This window comes from Coloeus monedula, assembly GCF_965178545.1.
Source record: "Coloeus monedula genome assembly, chromosome: Z".
Classification (NCBI taxonomy): domain Eukaryota; kingdom Metazoa; phylum Chordata; class Aves; order Passeriformes; family Corvidae; genus Coloeus; species Coloeus monedula.
The window spans coordinates 77186901-77207344 of NC_138822.1; the positions used below are offsets into that span (position 1 = coordinate 77186901).

The 20444-nt window shown below is 57.7% G+C and overlaps 6 protein-coding genes across 7 annotated transcripts in view; 1 reads left to right on the forward strand and 5 right to left on the reverse strand.

Moving 5' to 3' along the window:
* The window catches only part of UBAP2 (ubiquitin associated protein 2), a 185177-nt gene that overhangs the window by 88678 nt on the left and 76055 nt on the right, over positions 1-20444 (forward strand). The window lies entirely within an intron of this gene.
* LOC309585255 (interferon-like) lies at positions 2375-2947 on the reverse strand (the record flags this gene model as incomplete). The annotated part of the gene is made up of 1 exon (XM_082301880.1): positions 2375-2947. The coding sequence occupies one exon, from the start codon at positions 2945-2947 to the stop codon at positions 2375-2377; it is 573 nt and encodes a 190-aa protein (XP_082158006.1).
* Positions 6416-6988, reverse strand: LOC309585256 (interferon-like; the record flags this gene model as incomplete). Its single annotated transcript, XM_082301881.1, has 1 exon — positions 6416-6988. One exon carries the CDS (start codon positions 6986-6988, stop codon positions 6416-6418), a length of 573 nt encoding a protein of 190 aa, XP_082158007.1.
* LOC309585257 (interferon-like) lies at positions 10465-11037 on the reverse strand (the record flags this gene model as incomplete). Its single annotated transcript, XM_082301882.1, has 1 exon — positions 10465-11037. One exon carries the CDS (start codon positions 11035-11037, stop codon positions 10465-10467), a length of 573 nt encoding a protein of 190 aa, XP_082158008.1.
* LOC309585258 (interferon-like) lies at positions 14514-15086 on the reverse strand (the record flags this gene model as incomplete). The annotated part of the gene is made up of 1 exon (XM_082301883.1): positions 14514-15086. One exon carries the CDS (start codon positions 15084-15086, stop codon positions 14514-14516), a length of 573 nt encoding a protein of 190 aa, XP_082158009.1.
* Positions 18543-19115, reverse strand: LOC309585260 (interferon-like; the record flags this gene model as incomplete). The annotated part of the gene is made up of 1 exon (XM_082301885.1): positions 18543-19115. The coding sequence occupies one exon, from the start codon at positions 19113-19115 to the stop codon at positions 18543-18545; it is 573 nt and encodes a 190-aa protein (XP_082158011.1).

Consider the following 20444-nt stretch of genomic DNA (forward strand, 5'->3'; position numbering starts at 1 on the left):
CACACGTAATATGGGGAAGAACGAAGAGGGGTTGAGGGCGTAGGCATGCCTGCGTGGGCATGATCTCCCTGGCCTCGTGGAGACATTGTGGGATTGCTCCTATGAGTGGGGCATTGGATTGGAAGGTTTTAGACACTTGGGAAAAGAGGGTGTGGAGGCGAGGCGGGGTTTAGCTGTGTGCGTTTCGGTGAGCAAGTGGAAAGTATGGAAATGTTCCTGGGTTAGGACGAGGAGCCGTCGGAGAGCTTGTGGGTCCAGGTTAAGGGGCAACCAGAGACACGGGATGCTGGAGTGGCTGGGGTCCGGTACAGGCCCATCCAGCCGGGAGGATGGAGTGGACGAAGCCGCGTATAGCCGGATGGTAGTGGTTTTGCGTTTGCAAGCCCTGGGCCTCAGTGGGGTTTTGAACCACAGCGATATCTTTTGGAGAGGCAACGTGGCAGGACTCCGGCCACGTGGGAGGTTTCTGGAATGTGTCAGTGACAGCTCCCTTGCGCAAGTGACTGAGGAGCCAGCAAGGACAGAGGCCGTGTGCTCACCAGTAGGAGGAGCTGGTGGGGAATAGGATGCTCCAAGGCAGCCTTGGCTGCAGTGACCACGGGATGTTGGAGTAGGAGATCCTCGGGATAGTGAGCCGGTCACCCAGTGAACTCCCTGGCCCGGACTTGAGAGAGCAGACTTTGGGCTCTTCAAGGATGTGCTTGACAGGGTGCCAGATGATAGAGGCCTGGAGGACAGAGGGGCCCAAGAATGTGGCTGAGTTTCAAGGATCCCCTTCCTCCAAGCTGAGGAGTGATGCATTTGAAGCAGGGGGAACTGGTGCGAAAATGCCAGGAGGCATCCACGGATGGCTAGGGAGCTGCTGGGCAAACTGTGAGCAAAAAGAGAAAGTTTCAGGAAGCGGGAAGGAGGACAGGTGGCCTGAAAGGAACACAGGGAAAGGGTACGGTAAGCTAGAGACAAGGTTAGGCTTGCCAAGGCCCCTTTAGAATTGAGTCTGGCCAGGGCTGTCAAGGGTGGGAGGGCAGGCTTCGCTAGATCTCTTGCAAGCAAAAGAATGTTAGCGATAATGTGCGTAAGGAAAGGGGAGACGTGGCTGTCCTGGGCAAAGAGAACGCTGAGGTTCTCAGCAACGTCTGTGCGTCCCTCTTCAGTGCGAGTGCTCCAGCCACACTGCCCGAGTTGCAGAAGGCAAATGCAGGGAGCCCTGCGTGAAGAATGAAGAGCCCAAGGCCACTGTAGGAGAGGATGAGGTTTGAGACCATCTTAGGAACCTGAACATGTGCAAGTCCGTGGGACATGAAGAGATTCATTAGCGGGTCCTTAGGGAACTGTCAGATGGAGTTGCTAGGCCACCCTGGATCATATTTGAAAAATGGTGTCCTGTCAGCTGAAGTCCCTGATACCTGTGGAGGAGGGGAAGTATAGCCCTTGCTTTTAAAACGGGGAGAGCAGAAGAGCACGGGAATACGAAGCGGTCGGTCTGACCTCCGTGCCAGGCAAGAGGATGGCACTGCTTCCGCTGGAACCTCAGCGGAGGCGTCTGGAAAGCAAAGAGGTGATAGGTAACAGGCAGCGTGGCTTTCCAAAGGGGAAAGTTGCCATTCCTGGCAATTTTGGTAACCATCTGTGGGTAGGGCTGCAGCGTTGGTGGATGGGGGCAGAGTGCGTGACCTGGTCTGCCTGGACTTGTGCAAAGTGTTTGACGCCGTCCCGCACAACGTCCTTCTCTCTAAGTCAGAGAGCCATGGATTGGATGGATGGATTGGATGGATGGATGGATGGAGCACTCTGTGGATAAAGCAGATGAGCTGCAGTGGTGCTTTCCAGCCTTACCCTGTCTTTATTTTTGTGGTTCTGTGGTGTTGGGCAAATGCTGGGAATGTTCTTCCAAAGAGGTTGCTGCACAAACCTGCTTGGGCAGGTGGCAGTGAGAAGAGTGGGTAGGGGCTGTGCGGAGCCCTTTCTGGAGCAGGGCTGGGAGTAGAGGAGTAGGTGTTGAGTAGAGGTGGCTTTCCGCCGGCCGAAAGGCTGGGTTTGCAGAGTTAGTGAGACGAGAGGCAGCGGCAAGTGTTTTGTCAGAGGTCTTTATTTTCAGTGGCATAAATAAGTGAATAAATAAGTGAATAAATAAATAAATAAATAAATAAATAGATGAATAAGTAGAGAAAGTCCTTTGTCCAAATCGATGGGAGAGGCTGTATGAATGGAGGCGCAGCGGTAGCAGGCTGCGGGTGCCGTGCGGTTGTTGCAGCCGTGTCTGTTGTGCCAGGAGAGGGGAGGCGTGAGGCACGGGGTGGGTTTGGGGCGTCGGTGTGGGAGCGTGGCGGGAGGCACGTGGATGTGGGTCGGTGTGTGGGGGTGGGTGTTTGCGCTAGCGGCGCATGGTGCGGGTGAGGTTGTGGAGGTGCTGTAAAGAGGTGCGAGCTTCGAGGCGGACGTGGTCCCAGGCGCAGGCGCTGTGGTTGTGGGCGTGGAGGAAGAGGTGGATGTCCCTGAAGTACTTGTTGATGGTGAGCAGCGGGTTGCGTGGTCCTTTGAAGAGCGTGGCGTTGTCAGGGAGGCATTGCTCGAGGTGGTGGATGTAGTGCTGGAGTTTGTTGAGGAGGTCGTTGCGAGGCTGGCTGTGCCAGTGCTGGCGGGTGCTGTTGGTGCCGAGGGTGTGGAAGAGGTTCTGGAGGATGCGTAGGGCGGTGGCGGCGGCTTGGTGCGGGCGGAGGTTGCTGTGGAGCAGGGTGTCGGGGAAGAAGGGCGGCTCTTGGAGGTGGCAGGGCTGTGCGTAGCTGGGAGCCACGTCCTGGAGGAGGCGGAGTGCGTCGCCGGGGAAGGTGTCGTCGTGTGTCCAGAGCTGTTGGCAGGCGAGGGTGGTGGCGAGAGCCGTGAGGAGGAGCAGGAGTGCCGGGGCGGCGTGCGGCAGGCGCGGCTGTGGGGCGTTGGGCGCAGCCATGGTGGGTCTGTGGGTGCTGTGGGGTGGTGCTGGGCAGGAGGCTGGTGAGGCTCGGCGCTGGTGCTGGTGGTGGCTGTGCTTGGGGTGCTGCCGGCTGTGCGGCTTTGTATCGCGGCAGCTTTCCCTTCATCGCTTTCTGGTTGCTGGGAGTTTCCGCCCGTGGTTTCCAGTCTGGGCTGGTGGCTGTGGTGGTCTCGGGGCAGTGGTTTGTTGGGGTGTCCGTGGTTGGGGATTGTGGTGGCAGTGGGGTGGCAGTAGTGGGTGAGTGGGGTTATGAAAGCGCTGGGTCGGAGGCGTCGGGTCAGCTGTGTCAGGGAGGGTTGTTGGGTGTTCTTGGTCAGCTGCAGGGCCAGCTGCAAGACCTGTGCTGTGCAGCTGAAGTTTCTCTTTGTGCCCCAGCATCTTTTCCACCTGCAGTGCCCTGGTGGTGGCTGTGGTCACTTTTCCTTTCACTTTGTGGCTTGCCTTTATTTTCCTCTTAGGTAGTGTTTTCCTTTTGTGCTTGCAAGGGATGAGCAGTGACGTCAGTGGGCCGGGCCTGGGGATGCCCCTCTTGCAGCAAGGGCCCGGGGGCAGTGGCAGTGTACAAGGGCGTGTGTGTGGGTGTGAGCGTTGGAGGCCTGGAGGTGTTCTTGCATGGGGGGGGCCTCGCTGCAGTCTTGGAAGCTGAGGAGGCAGGGCAACAAGACATTAAAAAATAGGCTTGAGTGAAGAAGGATTAGGAAGAAAGGAGGAGCTTTGCTGCTGCTGTGTTGCTTGCTCTGTGTCTGTTGTCCCATGCGTTTGGCCCCAGAGTGAGGGCATGGTTGTGTTTTCCCTGCTTCGGTGGAGGAGGCAGGCAGAGAGCAAAATGAGACCGTGCCCCGTGCGGCAAAATGTGTTGTGTTTTGGGATTGCCGGAGCCCTGCCCCGGAGCAGTGGTGTCCTGTTCCGGGCTCTGTAGTCCATGGGAGGTGTGGAGGTCTTGGAGGGGCTGGCCGGCCCTGTAGACGCAGAGGGGACCGGAGCGCGTCACTTGTGAGAAAGGCTGAGGGAGCTGGGCCCGGCCCGTTCAAGCGAAGTAGAGAAGACTTGGCAGTAGTTTCAGATGCCTTTGCACAAACACACGTAATATGGGGAAGAACGAAGAGGGGTTGAGGGCGTAGGCATGCCTGCGTGGGCATGATCTCCCTGGCCTCGTGGAGACATTGTGGGATTGCTCCTATGAGTGGGGCATTGGATTGGAAGGTTTTAGACACTTGGGAAAAGAGGGTGTGGAGGCGAGGCGGGGTTTAGCTGTGTGCGTTTCGGTGAGCAAGTGGAAAGTATGGAAATGTTCCTGGGTTAGGACGAGGAGCCGTCGGAGAGCTTGTGGGTCCAGGTTAAGGGGCAACCAGAGACACGGGATGCTGGAGTGGCTGGGGTCCGGTACAGGCCCATCCAGCCGGGAGGATGGAGTGGACGAAGCCGCGTATAGCCGGATGGTAGTGGTTTTGCGTTTGCAAGCCCTGGGCCTCAGTGGGGTTTTGAACCACAGCGATATCTTTTGGAGAGGCAACGTGGCAGGACTCCGGCCACGTGGGAGGTTTCTGGAATGTGTCAGTGACAGCTCCCTTGCGCAAGTGACTGAGGAGCCAGCAAGGACAGAGGCCGTGTGCTCACCAGTAGGAGGAGCTGGTGGGGAATAGGATGCTCCAAGGCAGCCTTGGCTGCAGTGACCACGGGATGTTGGAGTAGGAGATCCTCGGGATAGTGAGCCGGTCACCCAGTGAACTCCCTGGCCCGGACTTGAGAGAGCAGACTTTGGGCTCTTCAAGGATGTGCTTGACAGGGTGCCAGATGATAGAGGCCTGGAGGACAGAGGGGCCCAAGAATGTGGCTGAGTTTCAAGGATCCCCTTCCTCCAAGCTGAGGAGTGATGCATTTGAAGCAGGGGGAACTGGTGCGAAAATGCCAGGAGGCATCCACGGATGGCTAGGGAGCTGCTGGGCAAACTGTGAGCAAAAAGAGAAAGTTTCAGGAAGCGGGAAGGAGGACAGGTGGCCTGAAAGGAACACAGGGAAAGGGTACGGTAAGCTAGAGACAAGGTTAGGCTTGCCAAGGCCCCTTTAGAATTGAGTCTGGCCAGGGCTGTCAAGGGTGGGAGGGCAGGCTTCGCTAGATCTCTTGCAAGCAAAAGAATGTTAGCGATAATGTGCGTAAGGAAAGGGGAGACGTGGCTGTCCTGGGCAAAGAGAACGCTGAGGTTCTCAGCAACGTCTGTGCGTCCCTCTTCAGTGCGAGTGCTCCAGCCACACTGCCCGAGTTGCAGAAGGCAAATGCAGGGAGCCCTGCGTGAAGAATGAAGAGCCCAAGGCCACTGTAGGAGAGGATGAGGTTTGAGACCATCTTAGGAACCTGAACATGTGCAAGTCCGTGGGACATGAAGAGATTCATTAGCGGGTCCTTAGGGAACTGTCAGATGGAGTTGCTAGGCCACCCTGGATCATATTTGAAAAATGGTGTCCTGTCAGCTGAAGTCCCTGATACCTGTGGAGGAGGGGAAGTATAGCCCTTGCTTTTAAAACGGGGAGAGCAGAAGAGCACGGGAATACGAAGCGGTCAGTCTGACCTCCGTGCCAGGCAAGAGGATGGCACTGCTTCCGCTGGAACCTCAGCGGAGGCGTCTGGAAAGCAAAGAGGTGATAGGTAACAGGCAGCGTGGCTTTCCAAAGGGGAAAGTTGCCATTCCTGGCAATTTTGGTAACCATCTGTGGGTAGGGCTGCAGCGTTGGTGGATGGGGGCAGAGTGCGTGACCTGGTCTGCCTGGACTTGTGCAAAGTGTTTGACGCCGTCCCGCACAACGTCCTTCTCTCTAAGTCAGAGAGCCATGGATTGGATGGATGGATTGGATGGATGGATGGAGCACTCTGTGGATAAAGCAGATGAGCTGCAGTGGTGCTATCCAGCCTTACCCTGTCTTTATTTTTGTGGTTCTGTGGTGTTGGGCAAATGCTGGGAATGTTCTTCCAAAGAGGTTGCTGCACAAACCTGCTTGGGCAGGTGGCAGTGAGAAGAGTGGGTAGGGGCTGTGCGGAGCCCTTTCTGGAGCAGGGCTGGGAGTAGAGGAGTAGGTGTTGAGTAGAGGTGGCTTTCCGCCGGCCGAAAGGCTGGGTTTGCAGAGTTAGTGAGACGAGAGGCAGCGGCAAGTGTTTTGTCAGAGGTCTTTATTTTCAGTGGCATAAATAAGTGAATAAATAAGTGAATAAATAAATAAATAAATAAATAGATGAATAAGTAGAGAAAGTCCTTTGTCCAAATCGATGGGAGAGGCTGTATGAATGGAGGCGCAGCGGTAGCAGGCTGCGGGTGCCGTGCGGTTGTTGCAGCCGTGTCTGTTGTGCCAGGAGAGGGGAGGCGTGAGGCACGGGGTGGGTTTGGGGCGTCGGTGTGGGAGCGTGGCGGGAGGCACGTGGATGTGGGTCGGTGTGTGGGGGTGGGTGTTTGCGCTAGCGGCGCATGGTGCGGGTGAGGTTGTGGAGGTGCTGTAAAGAGGTGCGAGCTTCGAGGCGGACGTGGTCCCAGGCGCAGGCGCTGTGGTTGTGGGCGTGGAGGAAGAGGTGGATGTCCCTGAAGTACTTGTTGATGGTGAGCAGCGGGTTGCGTGGTCCTTTGAAGAGCGTGGCGTTGTCAGGGAGGCATTGCTCGAGGTGGTGGATGTAGTGCTGGAGTTTGTTGAGGAGGTCGTTGCGAGGCTGGCTGTGCCAGTGCTGGCGGGTGCTGTTGGTGCCGAGGGTGTGGAAGAGGTTCTGGAGGATGCGTAGGGCGGTGGCGGCGGCTTGGTGCGGGCGGAGGTTGCTGTGGAGCAGGGTGTCGGGGAAGAAGGGCGGCTCTTGGAGGTGGCAGGGCTGTGCGTAGCTGGGAGCCACGTCCTGGAGGAGGCGGAGTGCGTCGCCGGGGAAGGTGTCGTCGTGTGTCCAGAGCTGTTGGCAGGCGAGGGTGGTGGCGAGAGCCGTGAGGAGGAGCAGGAGTGCCGGGGCGGCGTGCGGCAGGCGCGGCTGTGGGGCGTTGGGCGCAGCCATGGTGGGTCTGTGGGTGCTGTGGGGTGGTGCTGGGCAGGAGGCTGGTGAGGCTCGGCGCTGGTGCTGGTGGTGGCTGTGCTTGGGGTGCTGCCGGCTGTGCGGCTTTGTATCGCGGCAGCTTTCCCTTCATCGCTTTCTGGTTGCTGGGAGTTTCCGCCCGTGGTTTCCAGTCTGGGCTGGTGGCTGTGGTGGTCTCGGGGCAGTGGTTTGTTGGGGTGTCCGTGGTTGGGGATTGTGGTGGCAGTGGGGTGGCAGTAGTGGGTGAGTGGGGTTATGAAAGCGCTGGGTCGGAGGCGTCGGGTCAGCTGTGTCAGGGAGGGTTGTTGGGTGTTCTTGGTCAGCTGCAGGGCCAGCTGCAAGGCCTGTGCTGTGCAGCTGAAGTTTCTCTTTGTGCCCCAGCATCTTTTCCACCTGCAGTGCCCTGGTGGTGGCTGTGGTCACTTTTCCTTTCACTTTGTGGCTTGCCTTTATTTTCCTCTTAGGCAGTGTTTTCCTTTTGTGCTTGCAAGGGATGAGCAGTGACGTCAGTGGGCCGGGCCTGGGGATGCCCCTCTTGCAGCAAGGGCCCGGGGGCAGTGGCAGTGTACAAGGGCGTGTGTGTGGGTGTGAGCGTTGGAGGCCTGGAGGTGTTCTTGCATGGGGGGGGCCTCGCTGCAGTCTTGGAAGCTGAGGAGGCAGGGCAACAAGACATTAAAAAATAGGCTTGAGTGAAGAAGGATTAGGAAGAAAGGAGGAGCTTTGCTGCTGCTGTGTTGCTTGCTCTGTGTCTGTTGTCCCATGCGTTTGGCCCCAGAGTGAGGGCATGGTTGTGTTTTCCCTGCTTCGGTGGAGGAGGCAGGCAGAGAGCAAAATGAGACCGTGCCCCGTGCGGCAAAATGTGTTGTGTTTTGGGATTGCCGGAGCCCTGCCCCGGAGCAGTGGTGTCCTGTTCCGGGCTCTGTAGTCCATGGGAGGTGTGGAGGTCTTGGAGGGGCTGGCCGGCCCTGTAGACGCAGAGGGGACCGGAGCGCGTCACTTGTGAGAAAGGCTGAGGGAGCTGGGCCCGGCCCGTTCAAGCGAAGTAGAGAAGACTTGGCAGTAGTTTCAGATGCCTTTGCACAAACACACGTAATATGGGGAAGAACGAAGAGGAGTTGAGGGCGTAGGCATGCCTGCGTGGGCATGATCTCCCTGGCCTCGTGGAGACATTGTGGGATTGCTCCTATGAGTGGGGCATTGGATTGGAAGGTTTTAGACACTTGGGAAAAGAGGGTGTGGAGGCGAGGCGGGGTTTAGCTGTGTGTGTTTCGGTGAGCAAGTGGAAAGTATGGAAATGTTCCTGGGTTAGGACGAGGAGCCGTCGGAGAGCTTGTGGGTCCAGGTTAAGGGGCAACCAGAGACACGGGATGCTGGAGTGGCTGGGGTCCGGTACAGGCCCATCCAGCCGGGAGGATGGAGTGGACGAAGCCGCGTATAGCCGGATGGTAGTGGTTTTGCGTTTGCAAGCCCTGGGCCTCAGTGGGGTTTTGAACCACAGCGATATCTTTTGGAGAGGCAACGTGGCAGGACTCCGGCCACGTGGGAGGTTTCTGGAATGTGTCAGTGACAGCTCCCTTGCGCAAGTGACTGAGGAGCCAGCAAGGACAGAGGCCGTGTGCTCACCAGTAGGAGGAGCTGGTGGGGAATAGGATGCTCCAAGGCAGCCTTGGCTGCAGTGACCACGGGATGTTGGAGTAGGAGATCCTCGGGATAGTGAGCCGGTCACCCAGTGAACTCCCTGGCCCGGACTTGAGAGAGCAGACTTTGGGCTCTTCAAGGATGTGCTTGACAGGGTGCCAGATGATAGAGGCCTGGAGGACAGAGGGGCCCAAGAATGTGGCTGAGTTTCAAGGATCCCCTTCCTCCAAGCTGAGGAGTGATGCATTTGAAGCAGGGGGAACTGGTGCGAAAACGCCAGGAGGCATCCACGGATGGCTAGGGAGCTGCTGGGCAAACTGTGAGCAAAAAGAGAAAGTTTCAGGAAGCGGGAAGGAGGACAGATGGCCTGAAAGGAACACAGGGAAAGGGTACGGTAAGCTAGAGACAAGGTTAGGCTTGCCAAGGCCCCTTTAGAATTGAGTCTGGCCAGGGCTGTCAAGGGTGGGAGGGCAGGCTTCGCTAGATCTCTTGCAAGCAAAAGAATGTTAGCGATAATGTGCGTAAGGAAAGGGGAGACGTGGCTGTCCTGGGCAAAGAGAACGCTGAGGTTCTCAGCAACGTCTGTGCGTCCCTCTTCAGTGCGAGTGCTCCAGCCACACTGCCCGAGTTGCAGAAGGCAAATGCAGGGAGCCCTGCGTGAAGAATGAAGAGCCCAAGGCCACTGTAGGAGAGGATGAGGTTTGAGACCATCTTAGGAACCTGAACATGTGCAAGTCCGTGGGACATGAAGAGATTCATTAGCGGGTCCTTAGGGAACTGTCAGATGGAGTTGCTAGGCCACCCTGGATCATATTTGAAAAATGGTGTCCTGTCAGCTGAAGTCCCTGATACCTGTGGAGGAGGGGAAGTATAGCCCTTGCTTTTAAAACGGGGAGAGCAGAAGAGCACGGGAATACGAAGCGGTCGGTCTGACCTCCGTGCCAGGCAAGAGGATGGCACTGCTTCCGCTGGAACCTCAGCGGAGGCGTCTGGAAAGCAAAGAGGTGATAGGTAACAGGCAGCGTGGCTTTCCAAAGGGGAAAGTTGCCATTCCTGGCAATTTTGGTAACCATCTGTGGGTAGGGCTGCAGCGTTGGTGGATGGGGGCAGAGTGCGTGACCTGGTCTGCCTGGACTTGTGCAAAGTGTTTGACGCCGTCCCGCACAACGTCCTTCTCTCTAAGTCAGAGAGCCATGGATTGGATGGATGGATTGGATGGATGGATGGATGGAGCACTCTGTGGATAAAGCAGATGAGCTGCAGTGGTGCTTTCCAGCCTTACCCTGTCTTTATTTTTGTGGTTCTGTGGTGTTGGGCAAATGCTGGGAATGTTCTTCCAAAGAGGTTGCTGCACAAACCTGCTTGGGCAGGTGGCAGTGAGAAGAGTGGGTAGGGGCTGTGCGGAGCCCTTTCTGGAGCAGGGCTGGGAGTAGAGGAGTAGGTGTTGAGTAGAGGTGGCTTTCCGCCGGCCGAAAGGCTGGGTTTGCAGAGTTAGTGAGACGAGAGGCAGCGGCAAGTGTTTTGTCAGAGGTCTTTATTTTCAGTGGCATAAATAAGTGAATAAATAAGTGAATAAATAAATAAATAAATAAATAAATAGATGAATAAGTAGAGAAAGTCCTTTGTCCAAATCGATGGGAGAGGCTGTATGAATGGAGGCGCAGCGGTAGCAGGCTGCGGGTGCCGTGCGGTTGTTGCAGCCGTGTCTGTTGTGCCAGGAGAGGGGAGGCGTGAGGCACGGGGTGGGTTTGGGGCGTCGGTGTGGGAGCGTGGCGGGAGGCACGTGGATGTGGGTCGGTGTGTGGGGGTGGGTGTTTGCGCTAGCGGCGCATGGTGCGGGTGAGGTTGTGGAGGTGCTGTAAAGAGGTGCGAGCTTCGAGGCGGACGTGGTCCCAGGCGCAGGCGCTGTGGTTGTGGGCGTGGAGGAAGAGGTGGATGTCCCTGAAGTACTTGTTGATGGTGAGCAGCGGGTTGCGTGGTCCTTTGAAGAGCGTGGCGTTGTCAGGGAGGCATTGCTCGAGGTGGTGGATGTAGTGCTGGAGTTTGTTGAGGAGGTCGTTGCGAGGCTGGCTGTGCCAGTGCTGGCGGGTGCTGTTGGTGCCGAGGGTGTGGAAGAGGTTCTGGAGGATGCGTAGGGCGGTGGCGGCGGCTTGGTGCGGGCGGAGGTTGCTGTGGAGCAGGGTGTCGGGGAAGAAGGGCGGCTCTTGGAGGTGGCAGGGCTGTGCGTAGCTGGGAGCCACGTCCTGGAGGAGGCGGAGTGCGTCGCCGGGGAAGGTGTCGTCGTGTGTCCAGAGCTGTTGGCAGGCGAGGGTGGTGGCGAGAGCCGTGAGGAGGAGCAGGAGTGCCGGGGCGGCGTGCGGCAGGCGCGGCTGTGGGGCGTTGGGCGCAGCCATGGTGGGTCTGTGGGTGCTGTGGGGTGGTGCTGGGCAGGAGGCTGGTGAGGCTCGGCGCTGGTGCTGGTGGTGGCTGTGCTTGGGGTGCTGCCGGCTGTGCGGCTTTGTATCGCGGCAGCTTTCCCTTCATCGCTTTCTGGTTGCTGGGAGTTTCCGCCCGTGGTTTCCAGTCTGGGCTGGTGGCTGTGGTGGTCTTGGGGCAGTGGTTTGTTGGGGTGTCCGTGGTTGGGGATTGTGGTGGCAGTGGGGTGGCAGTAGTGGGTGAGTGGGGTTATGAAAGCGCTGGGTCGGAGGCGTCGGGTCAGCTGTGTCAGGGAGGGTTGTTGGGTGTTCTTGGTCAGCTGCAGGGCCAGCTGCAAGGCCTGTGCTGTGCAGCTGAAGTTTCTCTTTGTGCCCCAGCATCTTTTCCACCTGCAGTGCCCTGGTGGTGGCTGTGGTCACTTTTCCTTTCACTTTGTGGCTTGCCTTTATTTTCCTCTTAGGCAGTGTTTTCCTTTTGTGCTTGCAAGGGATGAGCAGTGACGTCAGTGGGCCGGGCCTGGGGATGCCCCTCTTGCAGCAAGGGCCCGGGGGCAGTGGCAGTGTACAAGGGCGTGTGTGTGGGTGTGAGCGTTGGAGGCCTGGAGGTGTTCTTGCATGGGGGGGGCCTCGCTGCAGTCTTGGAAGCTGAGGAGGCAGGGCAACAAGACATTAAAAAATAGGCTTGAGTGAAGAAGGATTAGGAAGAAAGGAGGAGCTTTGCTGCTGCTGTGTTGCTTGCTCTGTGTCTGTTGTCCCATGCGTTTGGCCCCAGAGTGAGGGCATGGTTGTGTTTTCCCTGCTTCGGTGGAGGAGGCAGGCAGAGAGCAAAATGAGACCGTGCCCCGTGCGGCAAAATGTGTTGTGTTTTGGGATTGCCGGAGCCCTGCCCCGGAGCAGTGGTGTCCTGTTCCGGGCTCTGTAGTCCATGGGAGGTGTGGAGGTCTTGGAGGGGCTGGCCGGCCCTGTAGACGCAGAGGGGACCGGAGCGCGTCACTTGTGAGAAAGGCTGAGGGAGCTGGGCCCGGCCCGTTCAAGCGAAGTAGAGAAGACTTGGCAGTAGTTTCAGATGCCTTTGCACAAACACACGTAATATGGGGAAGAACGAAGAGGAGTTGAGGGCGTAGGCATGCCTGCGTGGGCATGATCTCCCTGGCCTCGTGGAGACATTGTGGGATTGCTCCTATGAGTGGGGCATTGGATTGGAAGGTTTTAGACACTTGGGAAAAGAGGGTGTGGAGGCGAGGCGGGGTTTAGCTGTGTGTGTTTCGGTGAGCAAGTGGAAAGTATGGAAATGTTCCTGGGTTAGGACGAGGAGCCGTCGGAGAGCTTGTGGGTCCAGGTTAAGGGGCAACCAGAGACACGGGATGCTGGAGTGGCTGGGGTCCGGTACAGGCCCATCCAGCCGGGAGGATGGAGTGGACGAAGCCGCGTATAGCCGGATGGTAGTGGTTTTGCGTTTGCAAGCCCTGGGCCTCAGTGGGGTTTTGAACCACAGCGATATCTTTTGGAGAGGCAACGTGGCAGGACTCCGGCCACGTGGGAGGTTTCTGGAATGTGTCAGTGACAGCTCCCTTGCGCAAGTGACTGAGGAGCCAGCAAGGACAGAGGCCGTGTGCTCACCAGTAGGAGGAGCTGGTGGGGAATAGGATGCTCCAAGGCAGCCTTGGCTGCAGTGACCACGGGATGTTGGAGTAGGAGATCCTCGGGATAGTGAGCCGGTCACCCAGTGAACTCCCTGGCCCGGACTTGAGAGAGCAGACTTTGGGCTCTTCAAGGATGTGCTTGACAGGGTGCCAGATGATAGAGGCCTGGAGGACAGAGGGGCCCAAGAATGTGGCTGAGTTTCAAGGATCCCCTTCCTCCAAGCTGAGGAGTGATGCATTTGAAGCAGGGGGAACTGGTGCGAAAACGCCAGGAGGCATCCACGGATGGCTAGGGAGCTGCTGGGCAAACTGTGAGCAAAAAGAGAAAGTTTCAGGAAGCGGGAAGGAGGACAGATGGCCTGAAAGGAACACAGGGAAAGGGTACGGTAAGCTAGAGACAAGGTTAGGCTTGCCAAGGCCCCTTTAGAATTGAGTCTGGCCAGGGCTGTCAAGGGTGGGAGGGCAGGCTTCGCTAGATCTCTTGCAAGCAAAAGAATGTTAGCGATAATGTGCGTAAGGAAAGGGGAGACGTGGCTGTCCTGGGCAAAGAGAACGCTGAGGTTCTCAGCAACGTCTGTGCGTCCCTCTTCAGTGCGAGTGCTCCAGCCACACTGCCCGAGTTGCAGAAGGCAAATGCAGGGAGCCCTGCGTGAAGAATGAAGAGCCCAAGGCCACTGTAGGAGAGGATGAGGTTTGAGACCATCTTAGGAACCTGAACATGTGCAAGTCCGTGGGACATGAAGAGATTCATTAGCGGGTCCTTAGGGAACTGTCAGATGGAGTTGCTAGGCCACCCTGGATCATATTTGAAAAATGGTGTCCTGTCAGCTGAAGTCCCTGATACCTGTGGAGGAGGGGAAGTATAGCCCTTGCTTTTAAAACGGGGAGAGCAGAAGAGCACGGGAATACGAAGCGGTCGGTCTGACCTCCGTGCCAGGCAAGAGGATGGCACTGCTTCCGCTGGAACCTCAGCGGAGGCGTCTGGAAAGCAAAGAGGTGATAGGTAACAGGCAGCGTGGCTTTCCAAAGGGGAAAGTTGCCATTCCTGGCAATTTTGGTAACCATCTGTGGGTAGGGCTGCAGCGTTGGTGGATGGGGGCAGAGTGCGTGACCTGGTCTGCCTGGACTTGTGCAAAGTGTTTGACGCCGTCCCGCACAACGTCCTTCTCTCTAAGTCAGAGAGCCATGGATTGGATGGATGGATTGGATGGATGGATGGATGGAGCACTCTGTGGATAAAGCAGATGAGCTGCAGTGGTGCTTTCCAGCCTTACCCTGTCTTTATTTTTGTGGTTCTGTGGTGTTGGGCAAATGCTGGGAATGTTCTTCCAAAGAGGTTGCTGCACAAACCTGCTTGGGCAGGTGGCAGTGAGAAGAGTGGGTAGGGGCTGTGCGGAGCCCTTTCTGGAGCAGGGCTGGGAGTAGAGGAGTAGGTGTTGAGTAGAGGTGGCTTTCCGCCGGCCGAAAGGCTGGGTTTGCAGAGTTAGTGAGACGAGAGGCAGCGGCAAGTGTTTTGTCAGAGGTCTTTATTTTCAGTGGCATAAATAAGTGAATAAATAAGTGAATAAATAAATAAATAAATAAATAAATAGATGAATAAGTAGAGAAAGTCCTTTGTCCAAATCGATGGGAGAGGCTGTATGAATGGAGGCGCAGCGGTAGCAGGCTGCGGGTGCCGTGCGGTTGTTGCAGCCGTGTCTGTTGTGCCAGGAGAGGGGAGGCGTGAGGCACGGGGTGGGTTTGGGGCGTCGGTGTGGGAGCGTGGCGGGAGGCACGTGGATGTGGGTCGGTGTGTGGGGGTGGGTGTTTGCGCTAGCGGCGCATGGTGCGGGTGAGGTTGTGGAGGTGCTGTAAAGAGGTGCGAGCTTCGAGGCGGACGTGGTCCCAGGCGCAGGCGCTGTGGTTGTGGGCGTGGAGGAAGAGGTGGATGTCCCTGAAGTACTTGTTGATGGTGAGCAGCGGGTTGCGTGGTCCTTTGAAGAGCGTGGCGTTGTCAGGGAGGCATTGCTCGAGGTGGTGGATGTAGTGCTGGAGTTTGTTGAGGAGGTCGTTGCGAGGCTGGCTGTGCCAGTGCTGGCGGGTGCTGTTGGTGCCGAGGGTGTGGAAGAGGTTCTGGAGGATGCGTAGGGCGGTGGCGGCGGCTTGGTGCGGGCGGAGGTTGCTGTGGAGCAGGGTGTCGGGGAAGAAGGGCGGCTCTTGGAGGTGGCAGGGCTGTGCGTAGCTGGGAGCCACGTCCTGGAGGAGGCGGAGTGCGTCGCCGGGGAAGGTGTCGTCGTGTGTCCAGAGCTGTTGGCAGGCGAGGGTGGTGGCGAGAGCCGTGAGGAGGAGCAGGAGTGCCGGGGCGGCGTGCGGCAGGCGCGGCTGTGGGGCGTTGGGCGCAGCCATGGTGGGTCTGTGGGTGCTGTGGGGTGGTGCTGGGCAGGAGGCTGGTGAGGCTCGGCGCTGGTGCTGGTGGTGGCTGTGCTTGGGGTGCTGCCGGCTGTGCGGCTTTGTATCGCGGCAGCTTTCCCTTCATCGCTTTCTGGTTGCTGGGAGTTTCCGCCCGTGGTTTCCAGTCTGGGCTGGTGGCTGTGGTGGTCTCGGGGCAGTGGTTTGTTGGGGTGTCCGTGGTTGGGGATTGTGGTGGCAGTGGGGTGGCAGTAGTGGGTGAGTGGGGTTATGAAAGCGCTGGGTCGGAGGCGTCGGGTCAGCTGTGTCAGGGAGGGTTGTTGGGTGTTCTTGGTCAGCTGCAGGGCCAGCTGCAAGGCCTGTGCTGTGCAGCTGAAGTTTCTCTTTGTGCCCCAGCATCTTTTCCACCTGCAGTGCCCTGGTGGTGGCTGTGGTCACTTTTCCTTTCACTTTGTGGCTTGCCTTTATTTTCCTCTTAGGCAGTGTTTTCCTTTTGTGCTTGCAAGGGATGAGCAGTGACGTCAGTGGGCCGGGCCTGGGGATGCCCCTCTTGCAGCAAGGGCCCGGGGGCAGTGGCAGTGTACAAGGGCGTGTGTGTGGGTGTGAGCGTTGGAGGCCTGGAGGTGTTCTTGCATGGGGGGGGCCTCGCTGCAGTCTTGGAAGCTGAGGAGGCAGGGCAACAAGACATTAAAAAATAGGCTTGAGTGAAGAAGGATTAGGAAGAAAGGAGGAGCTTTGCTGCTGCTGTGTTGCTTGCTCTGTGTCTGTTGTCCCATGCGTTTGGCCCCAGAGTGAGGGCATGGTTGTGTTTTCCCTGCTTCGGTGGAGGAGGCAGGCAGAGAGCAAAATGAGACCGTGCCCCGTGCGGCAAAATGTGTTGTGTTTTGGGATTGCCGGAGCCCTGCCCCGGAGCAGTGGTGTCCTGTTCCGGGCTCTGTAGTCCATGGGAGGTGTGGAGGTCTTGGAGGGGCTGGCCGGCCCTGTAGACGCAGAGGGGACCGGAGCGCGTCACTTGTGAGAAAGGCTGAGGGAGCTGGGCCCGGCCCGTTCAAGCGAAGTAGAGAAGACTTGGCAGTAGTTTCAGATGCCTTTGCACAAACACACGTAATATGGGGAAGAACGAAGAGGAGTTGAGGGCGTAGGCATGCCTGCGTGGGCATGATCTCCCTGGCCTCGTGGAGACATTGTGGGATTGCTCCTATGAGTGGGGCATTGGATTGGAAGGTTTTAGACACTTGGGAAAAGAGGGTGTGGAGGCGAGGCGGGGTTTAGCTGTGTGTGTTTCGGTGAGCAAGTGGAAAGTATGGAAATGTTCCTGGGTTAGGACGAGGAGCCGTCGGAGAGCTTGTGGGTCCAGGTTAAGGGGCAACCAGAGACACGGGATGCTGGAGTGGCTGGGGTCCGGTACAGGCCCATCCAGCCGGGAGGATGGAGTGGACGAAGCCGCGTATAGCCGGATGGTAGTGGTTTTGCGTTTGCAAGCCCTGGGCCTCAGTGGGGTTTTGAACCACAGCGATATCTTTTGGAGAGGCAACGTGGCAGGACTCCGGCCACGTGGGAGGTTTCTGGAATGTGTCAGTGACAGCTCCCTTGCGCAAGTGACTGAGGAGCCAGCAAGGACAGAGGCTGTGTGCTCACCAGTAGGAGGAGCTGGTGGGGAATAGGATGCTCCAAGGCAGCCTTGGCTGCAGTGACCACGGGATGTTGGAGTAGGAGATCCTCGGGATAGTGAGCCGGTCACCCAGTGAACTCCCTGGCCCGGACTTGAGAGAGCAGACTTTGGGCTCTTCAAGGATGTGCTTGACAGGGTGCCAGATGATAGAGGCCTGGAGGACAGAGGGGCCCAAGAATGTGGCTGAGTTTCAAGGATCCCCTTCCTCCAAGCTGAGGAGTGATGCATTTGAAGCAGGGGGAACTGGTGCGAAAACGCCAGGAGGCATCCACGGATGGCTAGGGAGCTGCTGGGCAAACTGTGAGCAAAAAGAGAAAGTTTCAGGAAGCGGGAAGGAGGACAGGTGGCCTGAAAGGAACACAGGGAAAGGGTACGGTAAGCTAGAGACAAGGTTAGGCTTGCCAAGGCCCCTTTAGAATTGAGTCTGGCCAGGGCTGTCAAGGGTGGGAGGGCAGGCTTCGCTAGATCTCTTGCAAGCAAAAGAATGTTAGCGATAATGTGCGTAAGGAAAGGGGAGACGTGGCTGTCCTGGGCAAAGAGAACGCTGAGGTTCTCAGCAACGTCTGTGCGTCCCTCTTCAGTGCGAGTGCTCCAGCCACACTGCCCGAGTTGCAGAAGGCAAATGCAGGGAGCCCTGCGTGAAGAATGAAGAGCCCAAGGCCACTGTAGGAGAGGATGAGGTTTGAGACCATCTTAGGAACCTGAACATGTGCAAGTCCGTGGGACATGAAGAGATTCATTAGCGGGTCCTTAGGGAACTGTCAGATGGAGTTGCTAGGCCACCCTGGATCATATTTGAAAAATGGTGTCCTGTCAGCTGAAGTCCCTGATACCTGTGGAGGAGGGGAAGTATAGCCCTTGCTTTTAAAACGGGGAGAGCAGAAGAGCACGGGAATACGAAGCGGTCGGTCTGACCTCCGTGCCAGGCAAGAGGATGGCACTGCTTCTGCTGGAACCTCAGCGGAGGCGTCTGGAAAGCAAAGAGGTGATAGGTAACAGGCAGCGTGGCTTTCCAAAGGGGAAAGTTGCCATTCCTGGCAATTTTGGTAACCATCTGTGGGTAGGGCTGCAGCGTTGGTGGATGGGGGCAGAGTGCGTGACCTGGTCTGCCTGGACTTGTGCAAAGTGTTTGACGCCGTCCCGCACAACGTCCTTCTCTCTAAGTCAGAGAGCCATGGATTGGATGGATGGATTGGATGGATGGATGGAGCACTCTGTGGATAAAGCAGATGAGCTGCAGTGGTGCTTTCCAGCCTTACCCTGTCTTTATTTTTGTGATTCTGTGGTGTTGGGCAAATGCTGGGAATGTTCTTCCAAAGAGGTTGCTGCACAAACCTGCTTGGGCAGGTGGCAGTGAGAAGAGTGGGTAGGGGCTGTGCGGAGCCCTTTCTGGAGCAGGGCTGGGAGTAGAGGAGTAGGTGTTGAGTAGAGGTGGCTTTCCGCCGGCCGAAAGGCTGGGTTTGCAGAGTTAGTGAGACGAGAGGCAGCGGCAAGTGTTTTGTCAGAGGTCTTTATTTTCAGTGGCATAAATAAGTGAATAAATAAATAAATAAATAAATGAATGAATAAGTAGAGAAAGTCCTTTGTCCAAATCGATGGGAGAGGCTGTATGAATGGAGGCGCAGCGGTAGCAGGCTGCGGGTGCCGTGCGGTTGTTGCAGCCGTGTCTGTTGTGCCAGGAGAGGGGAGGCGTGAGGCACGGGGTGGGTTTGGGGCGTCGGTGTGGGAGCGTGGCGGGAGGCACGTGGATGTGGGTCGGTGTGTGGGGGTGGGTGTTTGCGCTAGCGGCGCATGGTGCGGGTGAGGTTGTGGAGGTGCTGTAAAGAGGTGCGAGCTTCGAGGCGGACGTGGTCCCAGGCGCAGGCGCTGTGGTTGTGGGCGTGGAGGAAGAGGTGGATGTCCCTGAAGTACTTGTTGATGGTGAGCAGCGGGTTGCGTGGTCCTTTGAAGAGCGTGGCGTTGTCAGGGAGGCATTGCTCGAGGTGGTGGATGTAGTGCTGGAGTTTGTTGAGGAGGTCGTTGCGAGGCTGGCTGTGCCAGTGCTGGCGGGTGCTGTTGGTGCCGAGGGTGTGGAAGAGGTTCTGGAGGATGCGTAGGGCGGTGGCGGCGGCTTGGTGCGGGCGGAGGTTGCTGTGGAGCAGGGTGTCGGGGAAGAAGGGCGGCTCTTGGAGGTGGCAGGGCTGTGCGTAGCTGGGAGCCACGTCCTGGAGGAGGCGGAGTGCGTCGCCGGGGAAGGTGTCGTCGTGTGTCCAGAGCTGTTGGCAGGCGAGGGTGGTGGCGAGAGCCGTGAGGAGGAGCAGGAGTGCCGGGGCGGCGTGCGGCAGGCGCGGCTGTGGGGCGTTGGGCGCAGCCATGGTGGGTCTGTGGGTGCTGTGGGGTGGTGCTGGGCAGGAGGCTGGTGAGGCTCGGCGCTGGTGCTGGTGGTGGCTGTGCTTGGGGTGCTGCCGGCTGTGCGGCTTTGTATCGCGGCAGCTTTCCCTTCATCGCTTTCTGGTTGCTGGGAGTTTCCGCCCGTGGTTTCCAGTCTGGGCTGGTGGCTGTGGTGGTCTTGGGGCAGTGGTTTGTTGGGGTGTCCGTGGTTGGGGATTGTGGTGGCAGTGGGGTGGCAGTAGTGGGTGAGTGGGGTTATGAAAGCGCTGGGTCGGAGGCGTCGGGTCAGCTGTGTCAGGGAGGGTTGTTGGGTGTTCTTGGTCAGCTGCAGGGCCAGCTGCAAGGCCTGTGCTGTGCAGCTGAAGTTTCTCTTTGTGCCCCAGCATCTTTTCCACCTGCAGTGCCCTGGTGGTGGCTGTGGTCACTTTTCCTTTCACTTTGTGGCTTGCCTTTATTTTCCTCTTAGGCAGTGTTTTCCTTTTGTGCTTGCAAGGGATGAGCAGTGACGTCAGTGGGCCGGGCCTGGGGATGCCCCTCTTGCAGCAAGGGCCCGGGGGCAGTGGCAGTGTACAAGGGCGTGTGTGTGGGTGTGAGCGTTGGAGGCCTGGAGGTGTTCTTGCATGGGGGGGGCCTCGCTGCAGTCTTGGAAGCTGAGGAGGCAGGGCAACAAGACATTAAAAAATAGGCTTGAGTGAAGAAGGATTAGGAAGAAAGGAGGAGCTTTGCTGCTGCTGTGTTGCTTGCTCTGTGTCTGTTGTCCCATGCGTTTGGCCCCAGAGTGAGGGCATGGTTGTGTTTTCCCTGCTTCGGTGGAGGAGGCAGGCAGAGAGCAAAATGAGACCGTGCCCCGTGCGGCAAAATGTGTTGTGTTTTGGGATTGCCGGAGCCCTGCCCCGGAGCAGTGGTGTCCTGTTCCGGGCTCTGTAGTCCATGGGAGGTGTGGAGGTCTTGGAGGGGCTGGCCGGCCCTGTAGACGCAGAGGGGACCGGAGCGCGTCACTTGTGAGAAAGGCTGAGGGAGCTGGGCCCGGCCCGTTCAAGCGAAGTAGAGAAGACTTGGCAGTAGTTTCAGATGCCTTTGCACAAACACACGTAATATGGGGAAGAACGAAGAGGAGTTGAGGGCGTAGGCATGCCTGCGTGGGCATGATCTCCCTGGCCTCGTGGAGACATTGTGGGATTGCTCCTATGAGTGGGGCATTGGATTGGAAGGTTTTAGACACTTGGGAAAAGAGGGTGTGGAGGCGAGGCGGGGTTTAGCTGTGTGTGTTTCGGTGAGCAAGTGGAAAGTATGGAAATGTTCCTGGGTTAGGA